The sequence below is a fragment of the Cryptomeria japonica genome, chromosome 8 (assembly GCF_030272615.1).
Source record: "Cryptomeria japonica chromosome 8, Sugi_1.0, whole genome shotgun sequence".
Taxonomy (NCBI): domain Eukaryota; kingdom Viridiplantae; phylum Streptophyta; class Pinopsida; order Cupressales; family Cupressaceae; genus Cryptomeria; species Cryptomeria japonica.
The window spans coordinates 255116645-255135568 of NC_081412.1; the positions used below are offsets into that span (position 1 = coordinate 255116645).

The 18924-nt window shown below is 36.9% G+C and overlaps 1 protein-coding gene across 1 annotated transcript in view; it reads left to right on the forward strand.

The window, feature by feature from the left end:
• Positions 1 to 4045: 4045 nt before the first annotated feature.
• LOC131059988 (uncharacterized) overlaps positions 4046 to 18924 on the forward strand; it is a 29296-nt gene continuing 14417 nt past the window's right edge. Inside the window, exons 1-2 of the mRNA XM_057993059.2 lie at positions 4046 to 4306; positions 4891 to 4918. Of these exons, the coding sequence (XP_057849042.2) occupies positions 4230 to 4306; positions 4891 to 4918 (105 nt within the window). The 5' untranslated portion in view covers positions 4046 to 4229. The remainder of the gene's footprint in view (positions 4307 to 4890; positions 4919 to 18924) is intronic.

Consider the following 18924-nt stretch of genomic DNA (forward strand, 5'->3'; position numbering starts at 1 on the left):
ACAGGTGCACATCTGGATTCCCCTCCCTGCTTTGTGTTCAATTTCTCTCAGTTTTAGCTCAATTAGATTTTGCATTATCAGTTTATGTTGACTTCATTGTTCATCTCCTAGCATAGTTGGTTATTGCATCATATTTTGTACACCTCTATATTACAACAAAGGAATAAAAACCCTATGAGATATTCCTTGACTCTCTCTCTCCTCTACAAGAAGTAGTCAAAGTGAGATATCTCCCTAGGATATTTCGTATTCCAATGTGTGTACATGAGAGTGAGATTAGGTCTTAGCTACTTGGTTCCATTTTTATGCATCGTAAGTATAATGTTAAAGATCAAATTAAATATTATGCAAAAACCAATTACAATTGGTTTTTACATCCACTTCCTTTATTTTAAAATTAATAAAATAATATTAAATTAAATAATTAAAATGTTAAACAACTACAAAATGTGTTGTTGATTCTTATGAACACTACTTTACAAAATTTAATGTAACTTCAATCTATTAAACACTTCACATCCACACCTGTGTTATTGCAATAAAATACATAATGCCTTTATCCATTGTATTTGAATTTAATCTCCCTCTCATTGACATCTTTGAATCTCCACAAGACTTAGATACTGAAGATGTGAGTCAACTTCGAGATCATCCCCCCTTCTTGCTAAATTTAGAAAGGCATGCAAAGTATGGGGATTTTTCCAAGTTGTAAACCATGGAATTCCAGTAGATCTTATGGAAAGGGTTGACAATGTTTGTCAATATTTATTATCTGTGCCCATTAAGGGAAAGGGCTAACAATGTTTGTTGAGATTTATTATCCGTGCCCATTGAGGGAATGTGATGGCAATGTTTGCTGAGATTTATCATCCGTGCACATTGAGGTCAAAGACAAAGCCTTAACAGGTAATTCGTTGGACACTTATATCTGAAGACCAAATTTTGAGGGCTTTCACATTCCAAATTTTGATTAATCCAACTTCTGTTGAGTCATTCCCATCGAGGTCAAAGACAAAGCCTTATAGGTAATCCAATTGGACACTTATATCTGAAGACCAAATTTTGAGGGCTTTCACATTCCAAATTTTGACTAATCCAACTTTTGTTGAGCCATGCCCATCGAGGTCAAAGACAAAGCCTTAATAGGTGATCCATTAAACACTTATATCTAAAGACCAAAATTTGAGGGCTTTCACATTCCAAATTTTGACTAATCCAACTTCCGTTGAGTCGTGCCCATCGAGATCAAAGACAAAGCCTTAACAAGTAATCCGTTGGACACTTATATCCGAAGACCAAAATTTGAGGGCTTTCGCATTCCAAATTTTGACTAATCCAACTTTCGTTGAACAAATGTGTGCAAAAATATGCCCAAAAGGGAACCCAATATCTTGGTATATTTTTTACCTTTCCTTTTCCTTTAAAGTTAAATTCATTTTTGTCTGTTGTATTTCAATGGGAGCATGTTGATTGAAAGTGTGTAAATAAAATCCATTTTTTTCTAAGGATAACTGTCGTGCTCTGTGAAGTGTACCTATACCTACAACCACAATGCACTCAATAAATCATTACAAGCAATGGTTAGAAGATATAATCAATGAAACACAAAACCATAGCTAATCGACTTATTGCCTCCTAGTAAATGCGAGTATGAATTTTGCTCTTAGATCTTAGTATGCAAATTCCAGTGACTTGACTACACTTCGATGGAGGATTTGAATGCTGAAAATGCATGATCTAGCAAGAATAGCATGATTAAGCTATATGAATGATTGATTATCCTAGCATGATTAAGTTAAGATTTAAGCTAAATTGAGCATGATAACATTGCTAATAATGATAAACTATAAGCTAGATGCCTATAGTAACAATGCAAATGATGAAATCAAATTGGGACCAAATGAATGTGAATTGGCATGAATTCGTAAATTGGCCATTTGATCTCCAAAATAGGGTCTATTTATAGGATTTCCCAAGGCTAGGGGTGAGTTGGCATGAATCAACGGTTGAGATTGATCTAAAGATATCAATGGTTAAATTGGAGGAAGTTGGCAAAGGGAGTTGGATCAAAGGGAACACTTAGTGACAAGTGTCACAAAAGTTCTAGAAGATGTTGGATGAAAGGGGACAAGGTGGTAGGTAGAATGGGTTAGGTTTAGGAATGGTTAGGTTTAGGAGTGGTAGAAGTTAGGATAATTTGAATTTAGAAATTCAAATATTAGGAAAATGACTAATTAATCTCAACAACTCATAAATTTGAATTGTTTTAATTAATTAGGAGATTTAGAAGAAATGATTTTGGTGGAGGGAATTAATTAATTAAAGGGGTGAAATGAAATGAACCCATTTAATAAATCCTTATATTTATTAATAAGTAGATGAAAAGGGAAATATAATCAAATTGCTTAGTGAATTCAATTAAATTGGGAAGGGAGATTAACTAAATAATTCCTTATTTAATTGATTATCTTCAGACCATTTTTAGGTGTATACATTAGATTAGTTATGGTTTTGTGTTTCAATTTGACTAATCCAACTTTCGTTGAACAAATGTGTGCAAAAATATGCCCAAAAGGGAACCCAATATCTTGGTATATTTTTTACCTTTCCTTTTCCTTTAAAGTTAAATTCATTTTTGTCTGCTGTATTTCAATGGGAGCATGTTGATTGAAAGTGTGTAAATAAAATCCATTTTTTTCTAAGGATAACAATAAGAACAAATATAAAATAAAAATCTAATGATATGATAATATAATAATAATAACAATAATTTAGTCTCCATAGCTTTTTTGTTTTTGTAAAGAGTTTGTAAAAATATAATAATATAATAATAAAAATTTAGTTTTAAAACTTTTTTGCTTTTGTATAGAGTTTAATAGAAATATAATTATAATATTAATATATTAAAATATAATTATATATAATAATAATAATAATAATTTAGTATCAATTACAATAGCATAATATAATAATGACTTAATATCAATTATAATGTAGCAATATAATAATTGTTGAAGTGAAATAATGAACAAATATGAAATATATCTATAGTTTTACATAAATTTTTCAAAATATAGGTATTCTAGTTATTAGAACTCTTGTATTATTGTTTGACATCAAAACAATGGTAAAATAAACTTTGTCTTTCATCTTGAAAAGAAAATAAGAGAATGATACTTGAAAGCATGGGGTTGAATGCCAATAATATCTACCACTCTCACTTTGAGAAATTCGTATAAACAACTATCCATCGATAAAATATTTTTTTATACGTAGGACGTATCCCCATGACCTAGCCGAGCGACTAGCAGCTCGTACCCTGGGTACCTGTGCGAGCTAGGGAAAGACTATCCATCGATAAAATATTCATATAGAAGAGTAGATAAAATATAAGGAAAAACAAAAAATAAGATATATATTTAACTAAAATTATCATTCATTCTATTAAAGGTTTCTATTTTTAATCTATTCTATATTGTATGAAATTTTTTCTCGATTTCACTCTGTAAAATATTTATCAATTCTATATTCTTGCGGTAAAAACCTTTTATCAAAGAAAACATGTACTTTTTTAACTTTGAAAAATTTATTCAAATCAATTAAAGAGATAAGAGTCCAGAGTCCATGCTGAATTTCCATGCCGAATTCATATATTATGCTTCTGAATTTAGTTGTGTAGAATGTTTTTCTATATCAATGTTTTGAATCACACTTGAATTCATATATTACAAAAAATTCTACACAGCGGAATCGAGAAGCATAATATATGAATTTATTCAAATCACCAAACTCCTCAACACCACACACAATCTATATTAAAAAATAGTATTTTAAAACTTTCATTAAAGACACATTATTTAAATTATATATTATAAAAAAACAAAAAATTCCCAAATTTCGAAAAAAAGTAGGATCGACATATTTTCCTAGCCGTTAAATTGAGCCAATCGAATTCAAACGTTCATATCGTGGACTCCAAACAGCACAGCTAACGGCAATGCAATTGCTTCTGAAGTCCGTCGATGATTAATAAATACATTTTAGTGATCACTTTTCCTGCACATACAGTTTTATAAAAGCAAGCTGTACAGTTATTTTACTTGCGTGGCTCTGCGGATGATTAATTATAATTTTCCACATTGCCATTGAGATTTGTTTCGTTGGTTGGTTTTTCTGTGATCTGTGGGTGTGAAAAAAAGTTCGAATACAGTACTGCGAATACGCGCATAATGCCCAGTGCACAGGCCGCTTCTGAACAAACCCAAGCAATGGCCAAGCCCATCGATAGCCGTGCTGCATCACGAAGGTTAGGGTTTTTTTATTTTCCACTTCGTTGCTGATATGCTTTAGATGTAGGGTTTCTGTTATTTTGGATGGTTTGGATTAAAAGGCTTGGTCTTATGTTGTTTGAGTTGATTTGGGTAAAAGTTTAATTGGGTGTCTGTTCTTTCGATTGATTTAGGTAAAGTTTTAATTGGGTATGTGGTTTTGCGTTTTGTTTCAATGAAAATCTTAAATGGGCGTCTGTTGTTTTGATTGCTTTCAGATTGATAAAAATTTGTGTCATTTGGTTTGTTCCAATAGAGCATTGCATATAATTAGGTGTGAGCGAACGGTGAGGTTAATCCTGGGTGTATAACTTACTTTTTGGCTCACTTTGGATGGGTTTTATACTACTTTTGTGTTTGCAAGTTATAAGTTGTGAAGCACCTAATGGGAATTTAGTAGTTGAGACCAGGATAGTTTATGGTGTGTATCATGATGTAAAAATTATTTGCAGGGTGGGGTTTGATGATCTATTTCAGTAACAGACAAATAGGGCTAATGGTAGGGTGAAAGCAATTGCAGGTTGGGGTTTTGATGAACTTTCTTTTTGTGTTTCTTTGACAGGTTGCAGTCTGAGCTGATGGCATTGATGGTATGCTATGCCTTAATGCCCCTTTTATGCATATTTTGTAATAACTGTAAATGTAGTGGGCTTTCGAAAAAATTATATTTGTACCGTGATGGTGCTGTTATTATTTCTTCTTTCGTTGAAGCTTTTGTCTTGCTAATGTTTAAGGAACCCAAAAGGAGATGAGCTGAAATACGTCTTAGAATGGGTTATTAAATATAGTTATACGCCTTTACTTTTGAAAGCGTGTACAGTTCCTTTGTGTTATTTGATGCATTGGTTTTTTTTTATCAATTTAGGTGGTAGGTACCTCTGAATCCTAGAGAATATCGCATGAAAATTTGATGCTATGCTTTCGTGTCTATGGATTTTCTCGAAGATATACTTTTTATCACGGAAATTCATGTCTCTTCTTAGGACTTGAGCTTTGCAATTATCGGTATTGTAGGAAACTAGTGATTGACTCCTGTGAGATAATTATAGCCAGGCCAGGAAATATATCCAGATATGTAGACATTCAAATTCTTTTCATTTATTATCATTCTAGTCATGTTTCATACTGTAGAATAAGAGATTGCAACTTCATTGCTGATGATTGTTTCTTAAGGTCGTGGGTTTTGAATGCTTAACCAATATTTCTCATGGGGCAGGGTGTTTCCTTTTCTCAGTTATTAGCTGGTGGCCATCTTTGTTTAGTTGAGAAAATATGGGACAATATGTTTAACAGGAAGATATATTTATTTCAACAAAGGCATAAAAACTATTTTCTTATTTAGAATGCCTTCCTGATCATAGGCCTCTTCTAACCATTACATGAGGTGATTGCTGAACATGGCAAAATTCCCAATTGGTGTTGGTAAATTCTGCCCGCTCTGTGCCTAAGGGATAACTGATTCATTCTATTGTTCATCTATGCATATTTCTCTTTTTTGCATTTCATACCTGCATGCGTATAATATTATCTAATATTGATCCAGACCAGGTGATTTTTAGTGTGGTTGGATAGTTGTTGGTTTTGGGGTTAGGAGTCACTATGCCTAATAGGTCAAATTAGGGACTATGCATTTAATGGCATGCCCTCAAAGTGGTGGTAAAGGTGGTAGAATGAATGTGTATGCACTTTTCCTTACACCCACACACATGGCCTGGGAGAAGTCCCTCCACATAGATCGACTCAAGAATTTGAACAAGTTGCTCCCAATCCCCAGCTGCCATCTAACCATGTTAATATGGAAGAAAAGAGAATAGAAAATCAATCCCTAAAGAAGAATGGTTTGATGATTGAAACTTGGACAGTTTCATGGAATGATTTGATGATTGATCTATACAGTGAAGGACCTGTTGATGTGTGTTTTATGCACATGCAAGCATCAGAATAAAATACCAAAGTACTTTACCCTTTCTTGAACAAAATCACCTGATATGCTAAGGGTAAGATCAACTAAAATGATTTCAAGGTTTTTACAAATAGGTCTTGAGGAGTGGGTAACTCAATAGTTTTCACTTGGGGACTTACACAATTGTTCGAATCAACTTCGCGTATAATGAATATGGAATGGGTGTGCTGATAACTTAGGATTTAACAATGAAGCTCTTGACTCAATTCTAACAAGACTTTTAAAAAAAAAGACAAAAGGAATAGGGTTCATGAATTCTATTCTAAAGCCTAGAATGCAAGAAGTGGTGAACAAATTCAGTGGAATCAAACTAGGCAAGGTCTCACCATCAAGTCAAATAGATTTTGACACCAGCTTAGTGCAACCATCTAAGGTGTATTTCATAGATTTTCAAATTACTACCATCAAACATTGATAACATCCAAGTTGATGCATAACAATGGACGTATAATAATCGAAGTTAAGCTTGCATAAACTTCCAGTTGACCACGCAAGACACACTTACAATCAACAAGAGGCTAGTGGTATGGATAAATGGATTCCACACAAATACATTCAACAAATTCTTTCATTCAATCTAACAAACTTGAAAGCAAATTCTAAACTAAATTGGAGGAATTGAGAATCTTGAATGCAAGACAACACTTAAACAAAAATCACCATCAATTCGAAGAATGATTTGTATTCAAATCTGCAACATCTACCAACAATTCTAAAAAATCTCTCTTACAAATGAGAGGCAATGGGGTATATATTGAGTCTCATACAAAATCGATGGCCAAGATTAAATCAAAATCAAGGGCCAAGATCATGCCAACACAACCCTACAGTTGCCCTAATTAGGGTTTACATAAAAAATGGAGCCACCAACATATGGCCCAATAGAAAGACACCTAGTCATCAAATAGGGAATCTTCTAGAAGATTCCGTCTTGCATCTCTTTCTCTCATAGCATAATCCAAGAATCTAGCGAATATAGAATCTAATTCTTCCATTGAAATGTTGGGTAAGGTATCCTGTTGTAGATCAATCATGTCCAACGCATCGGAGCAAGCATCCAAGGTGTTCTCTCAATATGGCATGAGCTTCTGCGAATTGTAAACATGAATCAACAAAGACACTAAGTCATCCATCTGACTCTTCTTCAAAGAGTTCAACTGATTGAAGTACATGAATTTCATTTTGTCTCTCAATTTTGCTAAGTGTAAACCATTGGCTTCATTGACATCAACTCCCAATAGTTCCTCAATTGAGGCAAGGATCTTCGACTGAATATCATGAATTGTTCCTTCCATCTCTGCACAATCCTTTTTTATGTGCTCATAAGTTGATTTCTTCATGGCCAATGAACAATACCAGCCATGGAAATCGTATCTGTCTCCATCGTGCACAATATTCTCTCTGATCAATGTGGACATAGGAATTTTCTTCAAGGCTCTGAGGCGTGGAATAGTCTTCTCCTGAACAGGTCGGAATTCTTCCCAAACTCCCTCCAAATACTGTATCCTGAATATGAGCCCTATTGTCCTGTCAAAAGCCTAGACAAAGTGAGTAAGGAAATCATCCGACCGTCTCTTCGTATCTTCAATCCATTTCTCCACTTTCGAGAGTGTATCTCTCGCTGTCTCATAATCTGCATGTAGTCCATGATCAATTGCAATAGGGGAAATAAGGGTAGGATTCTCACGCCTTATCCCTGCAATGTATTCTCGAAGTCAGATATTTTCTTCTTCATACTTCTCTTTCTTTTCTATCTCCTTGTCTAACCTTGCATTGATTGCCTTGAGAATATCACCAACTTCCTGGAATTCCTGTTCTTTTGTAGTATGACCAAGGGCAACTAAAGTAATCTGGAAATCCATGGGAGTAGCAACATCCTTCGTCAAATCTTAGCTTTCTTTGGTTCTTTTTCCTTGTTGATCTTGGCTAAGTAGTCATCAATGTCATCCATTGGCTGCGCCTCTACCATTTTCTTACTTTTCTCCATACTCTTCATCAGCCAATCAGGAATAGCGGCCATCTCCATACCATCATCGAGACACATCACCATCATCGAGACACATCTCTCGATCAAACTCTCTCAATGTCGAGATAACATCATCATCATCATCAGGATTATCCTTAGTCAAATCATATACATTCTTCCCCAAACTAACCTCGAAAAGGACAATAGGGGATCCCGGCTGATCATCATTACGCGAATATGAGAATAGGAGAATACGAGAGTACGAGAATACATGTACGGGAAGAAGATTACGAGAATGTGCCTTTAGGGTTAGGGTTATTCTTTGTTAGCCAACTTTGTATGTTGCCCTAAAATTACATGTTATAAGCGGCTGGAATGCATAAGGCATTGTAATGATGTACTGATTTACTGGATAATAAGAAAAGATTGGATGACTGTGTTTGGTGGATGTAGCCCATCTTGGGTGAACCACGTTAAATCTCTGTGTTATCTGTGTTATGCATTTTTTTTTCATCTTTGTGTTTGTATCTGCATATAACTGTTAATGTGTATTTGCTCTGGATCTGCCTAAACCCTGACAATTGGTATTAGAGCCGTGCATTTCTGTAAATTGGTAGCAACTTTCAAATTTGAGTGGGAGTAATGGAAGAAACCAAATTCAAGGTCAAGAAGTTCAACGGCCAGAATTATCAGTTATGGAAAATGTAGATGGAGGATTACCTGTATCAAAAGGATCTGTGGCGGCCACATCAAAGAAACCGATCGCGATGTCAGATGAAGATTGGGATATTCTGGATAGAAAGGCACTGGGAACCATTCGGTTGTGTCTTGTGCCGTCTGTAGCATTCAATATATCAAAAAAGCTACAACGATTGTAGATCTGATGTCGGCATTGGCTAAATTGTATGAGAAACCCTCAACTTCGAATAAGGTATTTCTTATCAAGCGTTTATTTAATATGAAAATGAGTGAGGGAGGATCTGTAGCAGATCATTTAAATGAATTTAATATAGTTTACCAGCTAATTGTTTTCTGTAAAAGTTAACTTTGATTAAGAGGTTGGCTCTCTTAATTTTATGTTCTTTGCCAGAAAGCTAGAACAGCTTGGTTATGGCTGTAAGTAACTCTGTCTCTGGTTCAAATATTTTGAAATTTGATGATGTTGTTGGTGTTATCCTAAGCAAGGAAATGCGACGGAAAAGCACAGGTGAGACTTCAACATCATCGGGTACTGTTTTAAATGTAGAGATCAGGGGAAGATCAAAGAAAAGAGGAAAAGGCCCTGGGCGTGAGAAGTCACGAGGGAAGTCAAAGAAAGGATGCTCTCAATCCAGAGGAAGAAAGGATTGCTGGTACTGCGGAAAGCTAGAACAATTAAAGAAAGATTGCTGGTCTCGAAAAAACAAACAAGGAGACGAAAATGAAGATTACAGTAAGGAAGCTAATGTTGCAAGTAATACTTTACAAGATGCCTTGATTTTGTGTTTAGATAATGTTAATGATTCTTGGGTAATAGATTCAGGGGCTTCATTTTATGCCACACCCCATAAAAAATATTTCTAGATTATGTTCAAGGTGATTTTGGACAGGTATATTTGGGTGATGACGAGCCCTGCCAAATTGTTGGAAAAGGCAAGATAAAGATCAAGTTGCAGAATGGGAATGACTGGTTGTTGTAGGAGGTAAGGCATGTTCCTAATTTAAGAAGAAATTTAATTTCTGCAGGACAACTAGGCAGTGAAGGCTGCATAGTTACCTTTATAGACAATGTCTGGAAGGTCACTAAAGGTGCATTAGTAGTAGCTAAAGGTGCAAAGAAGGTAGGCACATTGTATTTTTTGTACTGGTAATACTTATTCCACCTTAGCTACTACAGAAAAAGTTGTTGCAGGGACAACTACAATAGATGTTGCAAGGACAAATTTAAAACTGTGGCACCATAGACTTGGGCACATGAGTGAGAAAGGGATGAAAATCCTTCACTCTTAAAATTTGTTGCCAGGATTGAAGCAGGTTGATTTAGAATTTTGTGAAAATTGTGTTTATGGTAAACAAAAAAGAGTCGGATTTCTCAAGGTTGGGAAGAGAAGAAGAGTGAGAAATTAGAGCTTGTGCATTCAGATGTGTGGGGACTGGCTCAGGTATCATCTCTTGGTGGCTCTTGTTATTATGTTATTTTTATAGATGATGAAACCAGAAAAACATGGGTATATTTCCTAAAACAAAAATCAGATGTTTTTGAAACTTTTAAGAAATGGAAAGCTTTGGTTGAGAATGAGACAGGAAAAAAGTTGAAGTGTCTCAAATCTGATAATATGGAGGCAAGTATTGTAGCAAAGAATTTGAAGATTACTGTTCTTTCCATGGAATCCGAAGGCAGAAAACAATTCCAGGAACTCCCCCACAAGAAAATGGTGTTTGAGAGAATGAATAGGACTATCATGGAGCGTGCAAGGAGCATGAGATTGCATGTTGGACTGCCCCTACAATTTTGGGCAGATGCTATACATACTGTTGTTTATTTGATAAATAGAGGACCTTCAAATCCTTTGGATGGTGGCATTCCAAAGGAGGCATGGATTGGTAAAAAGGTAAACTTTTCTTTTCTAAAATCCTTTGGTTGTGAAGCTTTTGTCCATGTTGATAAAGAAAACAGAACCAAGTTTGATGCTAAATCTCAAAAATGTACCTTCATTGGATATGGTATGGATGACTTTGGTTATCGGTATTTTGAAAATCAGAATATAATTAGAAGTAGAGATGTTATATTCAATAAGAAGGTCATGTATAAAGAACAAATGCAGGAAAAGAAGCATGAACAAGTCAAAAAGGAATATGTGGTGCTGGATGAGATTCCAGAAAATAAAATGCCATTGGTACTCGATGCTCAACAACAACAAAATATCCCACAAACTCCTGCAAGTGTTAGAGGAACCCCAGAAGAAAATGGTGTCTGAGAGAACGAAACCCCACAAGAAAATGGTGTCTGAGAGAATGAATATGACTATCATGGAGCGTGCAAGGAGCATGAGATTGCATGCTGGACTGCCCCTACAATTTTGGGCAGATGCTGTACATACTGCTGTTTTTTTGATAAATAGAGGACTTTCAAATCCTTTGGATGGTGGCATTCCAAAGGAGGCATGGACTGGTAAAAAGGTGAACTATTCTTTTCTAAAAACCTTTGGTTGTGAAACTTTTGTCCATGTTGATAAAGAAAACAGAACCAAGCTTGATGCTAAATCTCAAAAATGTACCTTCATTGATGCTAAATCTCAAAAATGTACCTTCATTGGATATGGTATGTGGATGACTTTGGTTATCGGTATTTTGAAAATCAGAAAATAATTAGTAGAGATGTTATATTCAACGAGGTCATGTATAAAGAACAGATGTAGGAAAAGAAGCATGAACAAGTCAAAAAGGAATATGTGGTGCTGGATGAGATTCCAGAAAATAAAATGCCATTGGTACCTGATGCTCAACAACAACAAAATATCCCACAAACTCCTGCAAGTGTTAGACGTTCTACGAGGTTAAGCAGACCTCCTGAAAGATTTTCTCCTTCTTTGTATTCTATTTTATTAACTGATTCTGGTGAGACAAAAGGATATGAAGAAGCAATGCAGGTGGATGCTAAACAGCAATGAGAGCTAGGCATGAAAGAGGAAATGGATTCCTTGATGAAGAATCAGACTTGGGACTTAGTTCCATTACCTGCAGGAAAAAGAGCCTTACCAAATAAATGGGTTTATAGGCTGAAGGAGGAGGATGGAGGACATAAAAGATATAAGGCTAGACTCGTGGTTAAAGGTTTTGCACAAAAAAAGAGTATAGATTTTGATGAAATATTTTCTCCAAGTGTAAAAATGACTTCAATTAGAACTGTTTTAAGTCCCGTGGCTGCAAAAGACTTGCATCTTGAATAACTAGATGTTAAAACAACTTTTCTCCATGGGGATTTGGAGGAGAAAATCTACATGCAACAACCACAGGGATATGAGGTCAAAGGTAAGGAGGAGTTAGTGTGCAGGTTGAAGAAGAGTCTGTATGGCCTAAAGCAAGCACCGCGACAATGGTATTTAAAATTTGATAGTTTTATGGTTGAACAAAGTTACCACAAATGTCATTCTGATCACTGTGTTTATTTTAAGAGATTGGATAATGGCAGTTATATTATCCTGTTACTTTATGTTGATGACATGCTTGTTGCTGGGTCTAACATGCAACATATAAATGAACTTAAACAGAAATTAGCAAAGTCATTTGCTATGAAGGATATGGGTGCACCTAAGCAAATCCTTGGTATGAGGATTGCACGGGACAAGAAAAATAGAACATTAACTTTGTCCCAAAGTGAGTATATAAAGGTGTTGAAAAGATTTAACATGCAGAATGCAAAAGCAGTTGCTACACCTTTGGCTGGTCATTTCAAATTGACTAAGGAGATGTGTCCAAAGACACATGAAGAGGTAAATAAAATGTCTAACATCCTGAGTTCATCAACTGTTGGCAGTCTGATGTATGCGATGGTATGCACATGGCTAGATATTGTACATGCAGTGAGAGTTGTGAGCAGGTACATGAGCAATCCAGGAATGGAACATTGGAATGCTGTCAAATGGATTCTCAGGTATTTGAGAGGTACTTCTAGCAAGGCATTATGCTTTAAAGGATCAAATGTTGTTCTACAAGGATATGTTGACTCCAATCTTGTTGATGATATTGATACAAGGAGGAGTACTATAGGGTATGTTTTTACTGTAGGGGGAACTGTAGTTAGTTGGATTTCTAGACTGCAAAAGGTTTTTGCGCTTTCAACTATTGAGGCTAAGTATGTAGTTGCTACTGAAGCTAGCAAGTAGATGATTTGGTTACAACGTTTTCAGGAGAAACTGGGACAGATGCAGGAGGATAGCCCATTGTATATTGATAGGCAGAGTGCCATTCATCTTGCAAAGAATTTTGCTCTTCATTCGAGGACAAAACACATTAGCTCAGGTACCACTTCATATGGTCTGTTTTGGAGGATAGCTAGTTACGACTTGAGAAGATTCACACAAGTGACAATCCTGCAGATATGTCCACGAAGGTAGTCCCACGGGAGAAGTTGATTTCCTCAGTTTCTCTTGACATTCTTGACTGAACATTGTCGAATTAAGGTACAACAGAGTCCAAGAGTTTTATCCAGTGGGAGCTACAAGTTTAGTAGTGTCGTCTAGGATCAGTCTCCAAGTGGGAGATTGTTTGGTGTGGAGCTTGATCAGTCTCCAAGTGGGAAATTGTTGGTATGTGGCGACTGATCATGCTAGTACTGTACACTCATTGGGCAGACGAGTCGGCCTGAAGGGAGGCGATTTCTCGTACGTACGAGAATACGAGTACGGGAAGAAGATTATGAGAATATTCCTTTAGGGTTAGGGTTATTCTTTGTTAGACGACTTTGTATGTTGCCCTAAAATTACATGTTATAAGTGGCTGGAATGCATAAGGCATTGTAATGATGTTGTATTGATTTACTGGATAATAAGAAAAGATTGGACGACTGTGTTTGGTGGATGTAGCCCATCTTGGGTGAACCATGTTAAATCTCTGTGTTATTTGTGTTATGCATTTTTTCTTCATCTTTTGTGTTTGTATCTACATATAATTGTTAATTTGTATTTGCTCTGGATCTGCCTAAACCCTAGCAGAGGGGAGGTGAAGGAATGATAATCTTTTGCTTCTTCTTAACCTCCTCAATCTTCTTCCCTCTAGCTTTGACTTCTCCTGGTGTGTTCTTCCTTCGCTTGGGAGCTTGACTCTCATCCGCATAAATCCTGACATCGTTGATAGTTCTTTGATCATCTTTGGAAGAGGATTCCTCCCGTTTCATCTTTTCATATGTGAAGATAACACCCATATCAACTAACTTATTCATTTGACTATCCACCCACTTCGGGAGAAACTCAAGACCTCTCTCATCAATACACTCAAATCTGTCACTTCTTGTTCTGATCAATTAGGCATTTGGATTGCCTTCTTCATTTCATTCTCATATTGTGGATGTGTATGATCCTTGTCATCTAATATCTGATCAGGAATGAGGAAAAGTCCACACTCATGAAATCCACGGACATTTTGGACCACATTCTTCTTTTCACTGCTTGCTCGTCCATCGGGTTGGCCCAATAATCTTTTATGTCCACCTTGTTAATGAACTTATCTCCCCTGATCTTTCCAACTTTCTTATTTGGATCAAATCTTTCTCTTCTTTTGTATGTCGCAAGGCGATAAAATGCAAGTTCTTCAATAACAGTCTTAGCTGCAGTGGCAGAATGACAAACCTCCAATGTCTTCTCTACCGAAATAGGAAATGTCATCCCTGTTCTGTGTTTGTCCTTTAGATAAAATCAAACTCCAGAAGCTGTCTCACCACCTCAAGTAATATCATTCTGTTTGTAGGATACCTAGGAAGCGGGTAAGGTTCGGATTGAAATCCATGAATCCTTAGGTATGTGAAAGTGGGAAGTTGTATGTACCACAACCCATATTTCTCTATCATCTCTGTTGCCTCCTTGGACAACTTCTTGTGGATTCCACTCTGCAACAATCGTGTGATGTACATAGTGAATGAATCATTCACTCTCTTATAGTCTTCAATTTGATACATGTTTAGTTGTGGATAGCATTTGCAACTCTTGTACTGCCCTTGTCCATTCCCGACTTCGCCTCTGCATATCAATCCTTTATAGGCAACAAATCATGCAAGTAGATACACCAGGTAGGAAGTCATGGCGAATGACTTGGATCTCTCCACATTCCTTAGCTGAAAATCCAGATTGTCAGTTATGATTTTTGACCAATTAATCAATGTTCCCTTCAGACAATCCTGGATGAAATAGAACATCCATCCATCATATATTGCACCTTGTGGCATCCCGTTGACGTGTTTTTTATGCACATGCGAACACAGAATAAAATACCTAAAGGTACCTTATCCTCTCTTGAGCAAAGTTTCCCTACTGCTAAAGATCTCGCCGAAGGATCAGTCGAGGCAACTCCAAGGTTCTCGTATGTAGGTTCTCTACTCGTGGATAAGCTCTTTGTGGTATGATGTGATTTTGCTGGAATCACAAGGGGACTTACACTTGATGACTAAATGTCTGATTTGCTTTGAATATTGCTGGAACACAGGATTTCACTAGCCTAGATTTTGAAAAAAAAGAAAAAAAGGATGAGGGCGAGGAAAGGATCTAATTTTGACACTAAGAATGTAGGAGCAATGAATAACCTTTGGTGAAATTCTAACTAAGTCTTGTTTTGACATCCCAAGACCATCTCCACAAGATTAGTGCGATCTTCGGAGGAAAGCTTTATGATGTTCAGATCATCGCTACAAGCATAGACACCATCAGGGTGATGCATATCAGTGAAGAAGCGACAATTGAAGTTAAGCTTAAGCTGAATGATTCCAGTTGACTACACAAGGCAAGTCTGCACTCAACAAACTGCTAGTAGTATGGATATACAAATTTCACCATCAATCAAACACATTTCTTCCACTCATCTAATAACATGAAATCAAATCTGAGAAGTATAAAGGCCATGCAAATTGTTGAATCGACCCATAGATTTCACCATTTCTTCAATGAAGTTTTACAAGTCTTTTACAACAACATCTTGGCAACAATCTTTGCCTTCTCTTGCTATTCTACTCTAATTGCTATTCTATCAACTGACTATTCACTATTAGCTAACTATTCACCTTCTAACTACTGACTAACTATTAGCCTTTACAAAATGAAGAGCCAGGCTTATATAGTGCCCACATTACAATTCAATGGCTTAGATCAATTTGAGGTCAATGGTCGAGATTTTACAATGAAAACCCTAATTAGGGTTTGTTACAACAAACTTAATTTTGACCAATGAAATAATTGCATTATTTGGACACATGTCTTCTCTGGAATATTTGACCAATGGATAGCTGGGGTAGGTACATCGAAGTTTGTGTCTTTTTTGATGAGTCAAGTACATTGAACCTGGACATGCTGAGGTGGACCAATCCAAATGGAGGGATGATGACTGGGACACCACCTTGTCCGACACTTGCAACTTGGTAGATATTCAATTTGATGATGTTGAGAAGATGACTTTAATTAACTTTTCTGACACCGTCTGCTTCTTCAACGAACCCTTGCTTTAACCTCCTTTGTCTTTGATGTGCATGATGGGTGGTGTACCTTTCCTTCAAATGCTGGTCTGGAAGAGGTTGTCCCTGATGATGCTAGAGAAGGTCGTCCTTGATCTGGCCTGGAGAAGGTCGTCCTTGTTGATGCTGGACTGGAGAAGGTCGTCCTTGTCTTGGCCTGGTCTTCTTTCAACTGCAAGACAAACCAAAAGATGATTAAGGACACATAATAAATTCATTTCAACATAGCATTTTATATCTTAAATCATCAACAAGAAGACATCAAAATTAAGTTTGTTCAAGAGTCTTTCCAGGGACGGGCCCTATCCAAAATTTCGCTTTGGACCCTCTGGAAGGGTTAGGAGCGAAATTTGCATTCCTGGCCAATTTAGACCTCTTTTCAACATTACCTCACAACCAACACTTTGCCTGGCCCAAACAAGGTGAAGAATAGGCTTCCCTAAGGATTTCGCCCTGGACCCTTTGGAAGGGTCAGGAGCGATTTTCTTGATTAGGCCTCAATTACCCCATTTTTTCACTCCAAAATCCTCCGGAAGGTGAGCATATGCTTGTTTTAGTCCAACAAAGTTTAGGGATCCATCCTTTTAGCTTCTCACATGGGCAAATTAGGTGATAATGAGAATTTCGCTCTGGACCCTTTGGAAGGGTCAGGAGCGAAATTCCTTCTTTAGGCTTTATTTCACACTTCCTTTACTTCAATTCGCCCTACAAGGCAAAGAAACATCATTTCAACCTCAACTACGCCTTAGGACTCCAAGTCTTGACTTGACACAAGGAGAAAATAGGGATTTTGATGAATTTCACTCTGGACCCTTTGGAAGGGTCAGGAGCGAATTTCTTGCTTGTAGTTCACTTCTTCATCATTTCAACTTCAATCCACCTCACAAGGCAAGGAAACACTTCACTCCTTTCATCCAACCTAAGTTTAGCTTGATTTTGCAAGGCAAAATAGGTGATTGAAGGATTTTCGCCCTGGACCCTTTGGAAGGGTCAGGAGCGAATTTCCTCCTCTGGCCTAAAATCATCATTCCTGGAGACAACAATCAACACAAGGGCAATCTTAAGGGAATCTTTTACCTTGGTCTAGGCATAGCTTAGCATAAATTTGAAAGGAATAGGTAGATTTTGGGATTTTCGCTCTGGACCCTTTGGAAGGGTCAGGAGCGAATTTCTTGTTTTAGGGCTATTCTTCCATCTTTCAACCTCAACCAACTTCAAAAGGGCAAGAACATCAATCCTCACACTCATGCAAGCTATAAAAACCCAAGTTTGACTTGATTTTGCTAGGAAAATAAGGGATCTTAGGAATTTCGCTCTGGACCCTTTGGAAGGGTCAGGAGCGAAATTCTCATTTGGCTTCAAAATTTGCATTCTTGGCGACCAAAATCCACTCTAAGGCAATCCAAATGACTTCTCGCACCCTTGTCCAAGTTTAACTTTGCTCAAATTTTGGAAGAAAAGATGGTTTTTAGGATTTTTGCTTTGGACCCTTTGGAAGGGTCAGGAGCGAAAATCACTTTTAGGCTCAATTCCTTCATCTTTCATGGTTTCTAGCAACTTAAAGTCACTCTCAGGGGCAACTTCTCCTTGATTTTACTTTATCCCACACTTGATCTAGCAAAAAATTGATAGCAAAGAGAGGTTTTGAGAAAATTCGCTCTGGACCCTTTGGAAGGGTCAGGAGCGAAATTCTCATTCTTGACCAAAAATCATCATTTTTTCAACTTGAAACTTCATTGCAAGGTAGAATCTCATCCTTCATTGCCCTAGGAACAAGGTTTCATGTCCAAGAAAGGTCAAAAAGTAGGCTTATAAGGAATTTCGCTCTGGACCCTTTGGAAGGGTCAGGAGCAAAATTTCCTTTCCTGGCTAAAATCCTTCATTTTTAATGTTTTCAAACACTCTCAAGGATTCCAACATGTCAATTCTCTCCTTCAACATGCCTTGGACATCACAATTTGGTCAAATAGGGAAGGAAATGAGGTCTAGGAGGATTTTCGCTCTGGACCCTTTGGAAGGGTCAGGAGCGAAAATCATGATTTGGGCTTGATTCTTCTTTTTTCCAACTCAAAATCACCTCAAGAGGTAACTAAACATCATCCTTCACCCAAGGGATAAGGTCTTAAGCCAAAACAAGGTCAAAAGAATAGGTTTGCAAGGAATTTCGCTCTGGACCCTTTGGAAGGGTCAGGAGCGAAATTCACCTTCTTGGCTAGAATCCTTCACTTTTCAAACTTCAAACCACTTCAAGAAGCAAAATTAGATCATTTTCCACCTGAGGAAGAAGGTTTCAAGGTCAAACAAGGTAGCAAATGAAGTTTATGATGAATTTCGCTCTGGACCCTTTGGAAGGGTCAGGAGCGAAATTCTCCTTTAGGCCAAAATCTTGTTTTTCAAAATCAATCAAACTCCCTCTCAAGGCAAAAACATACCCATTCATCTCCCATCAAGCCAACGCCTAGCCAAAATAAGG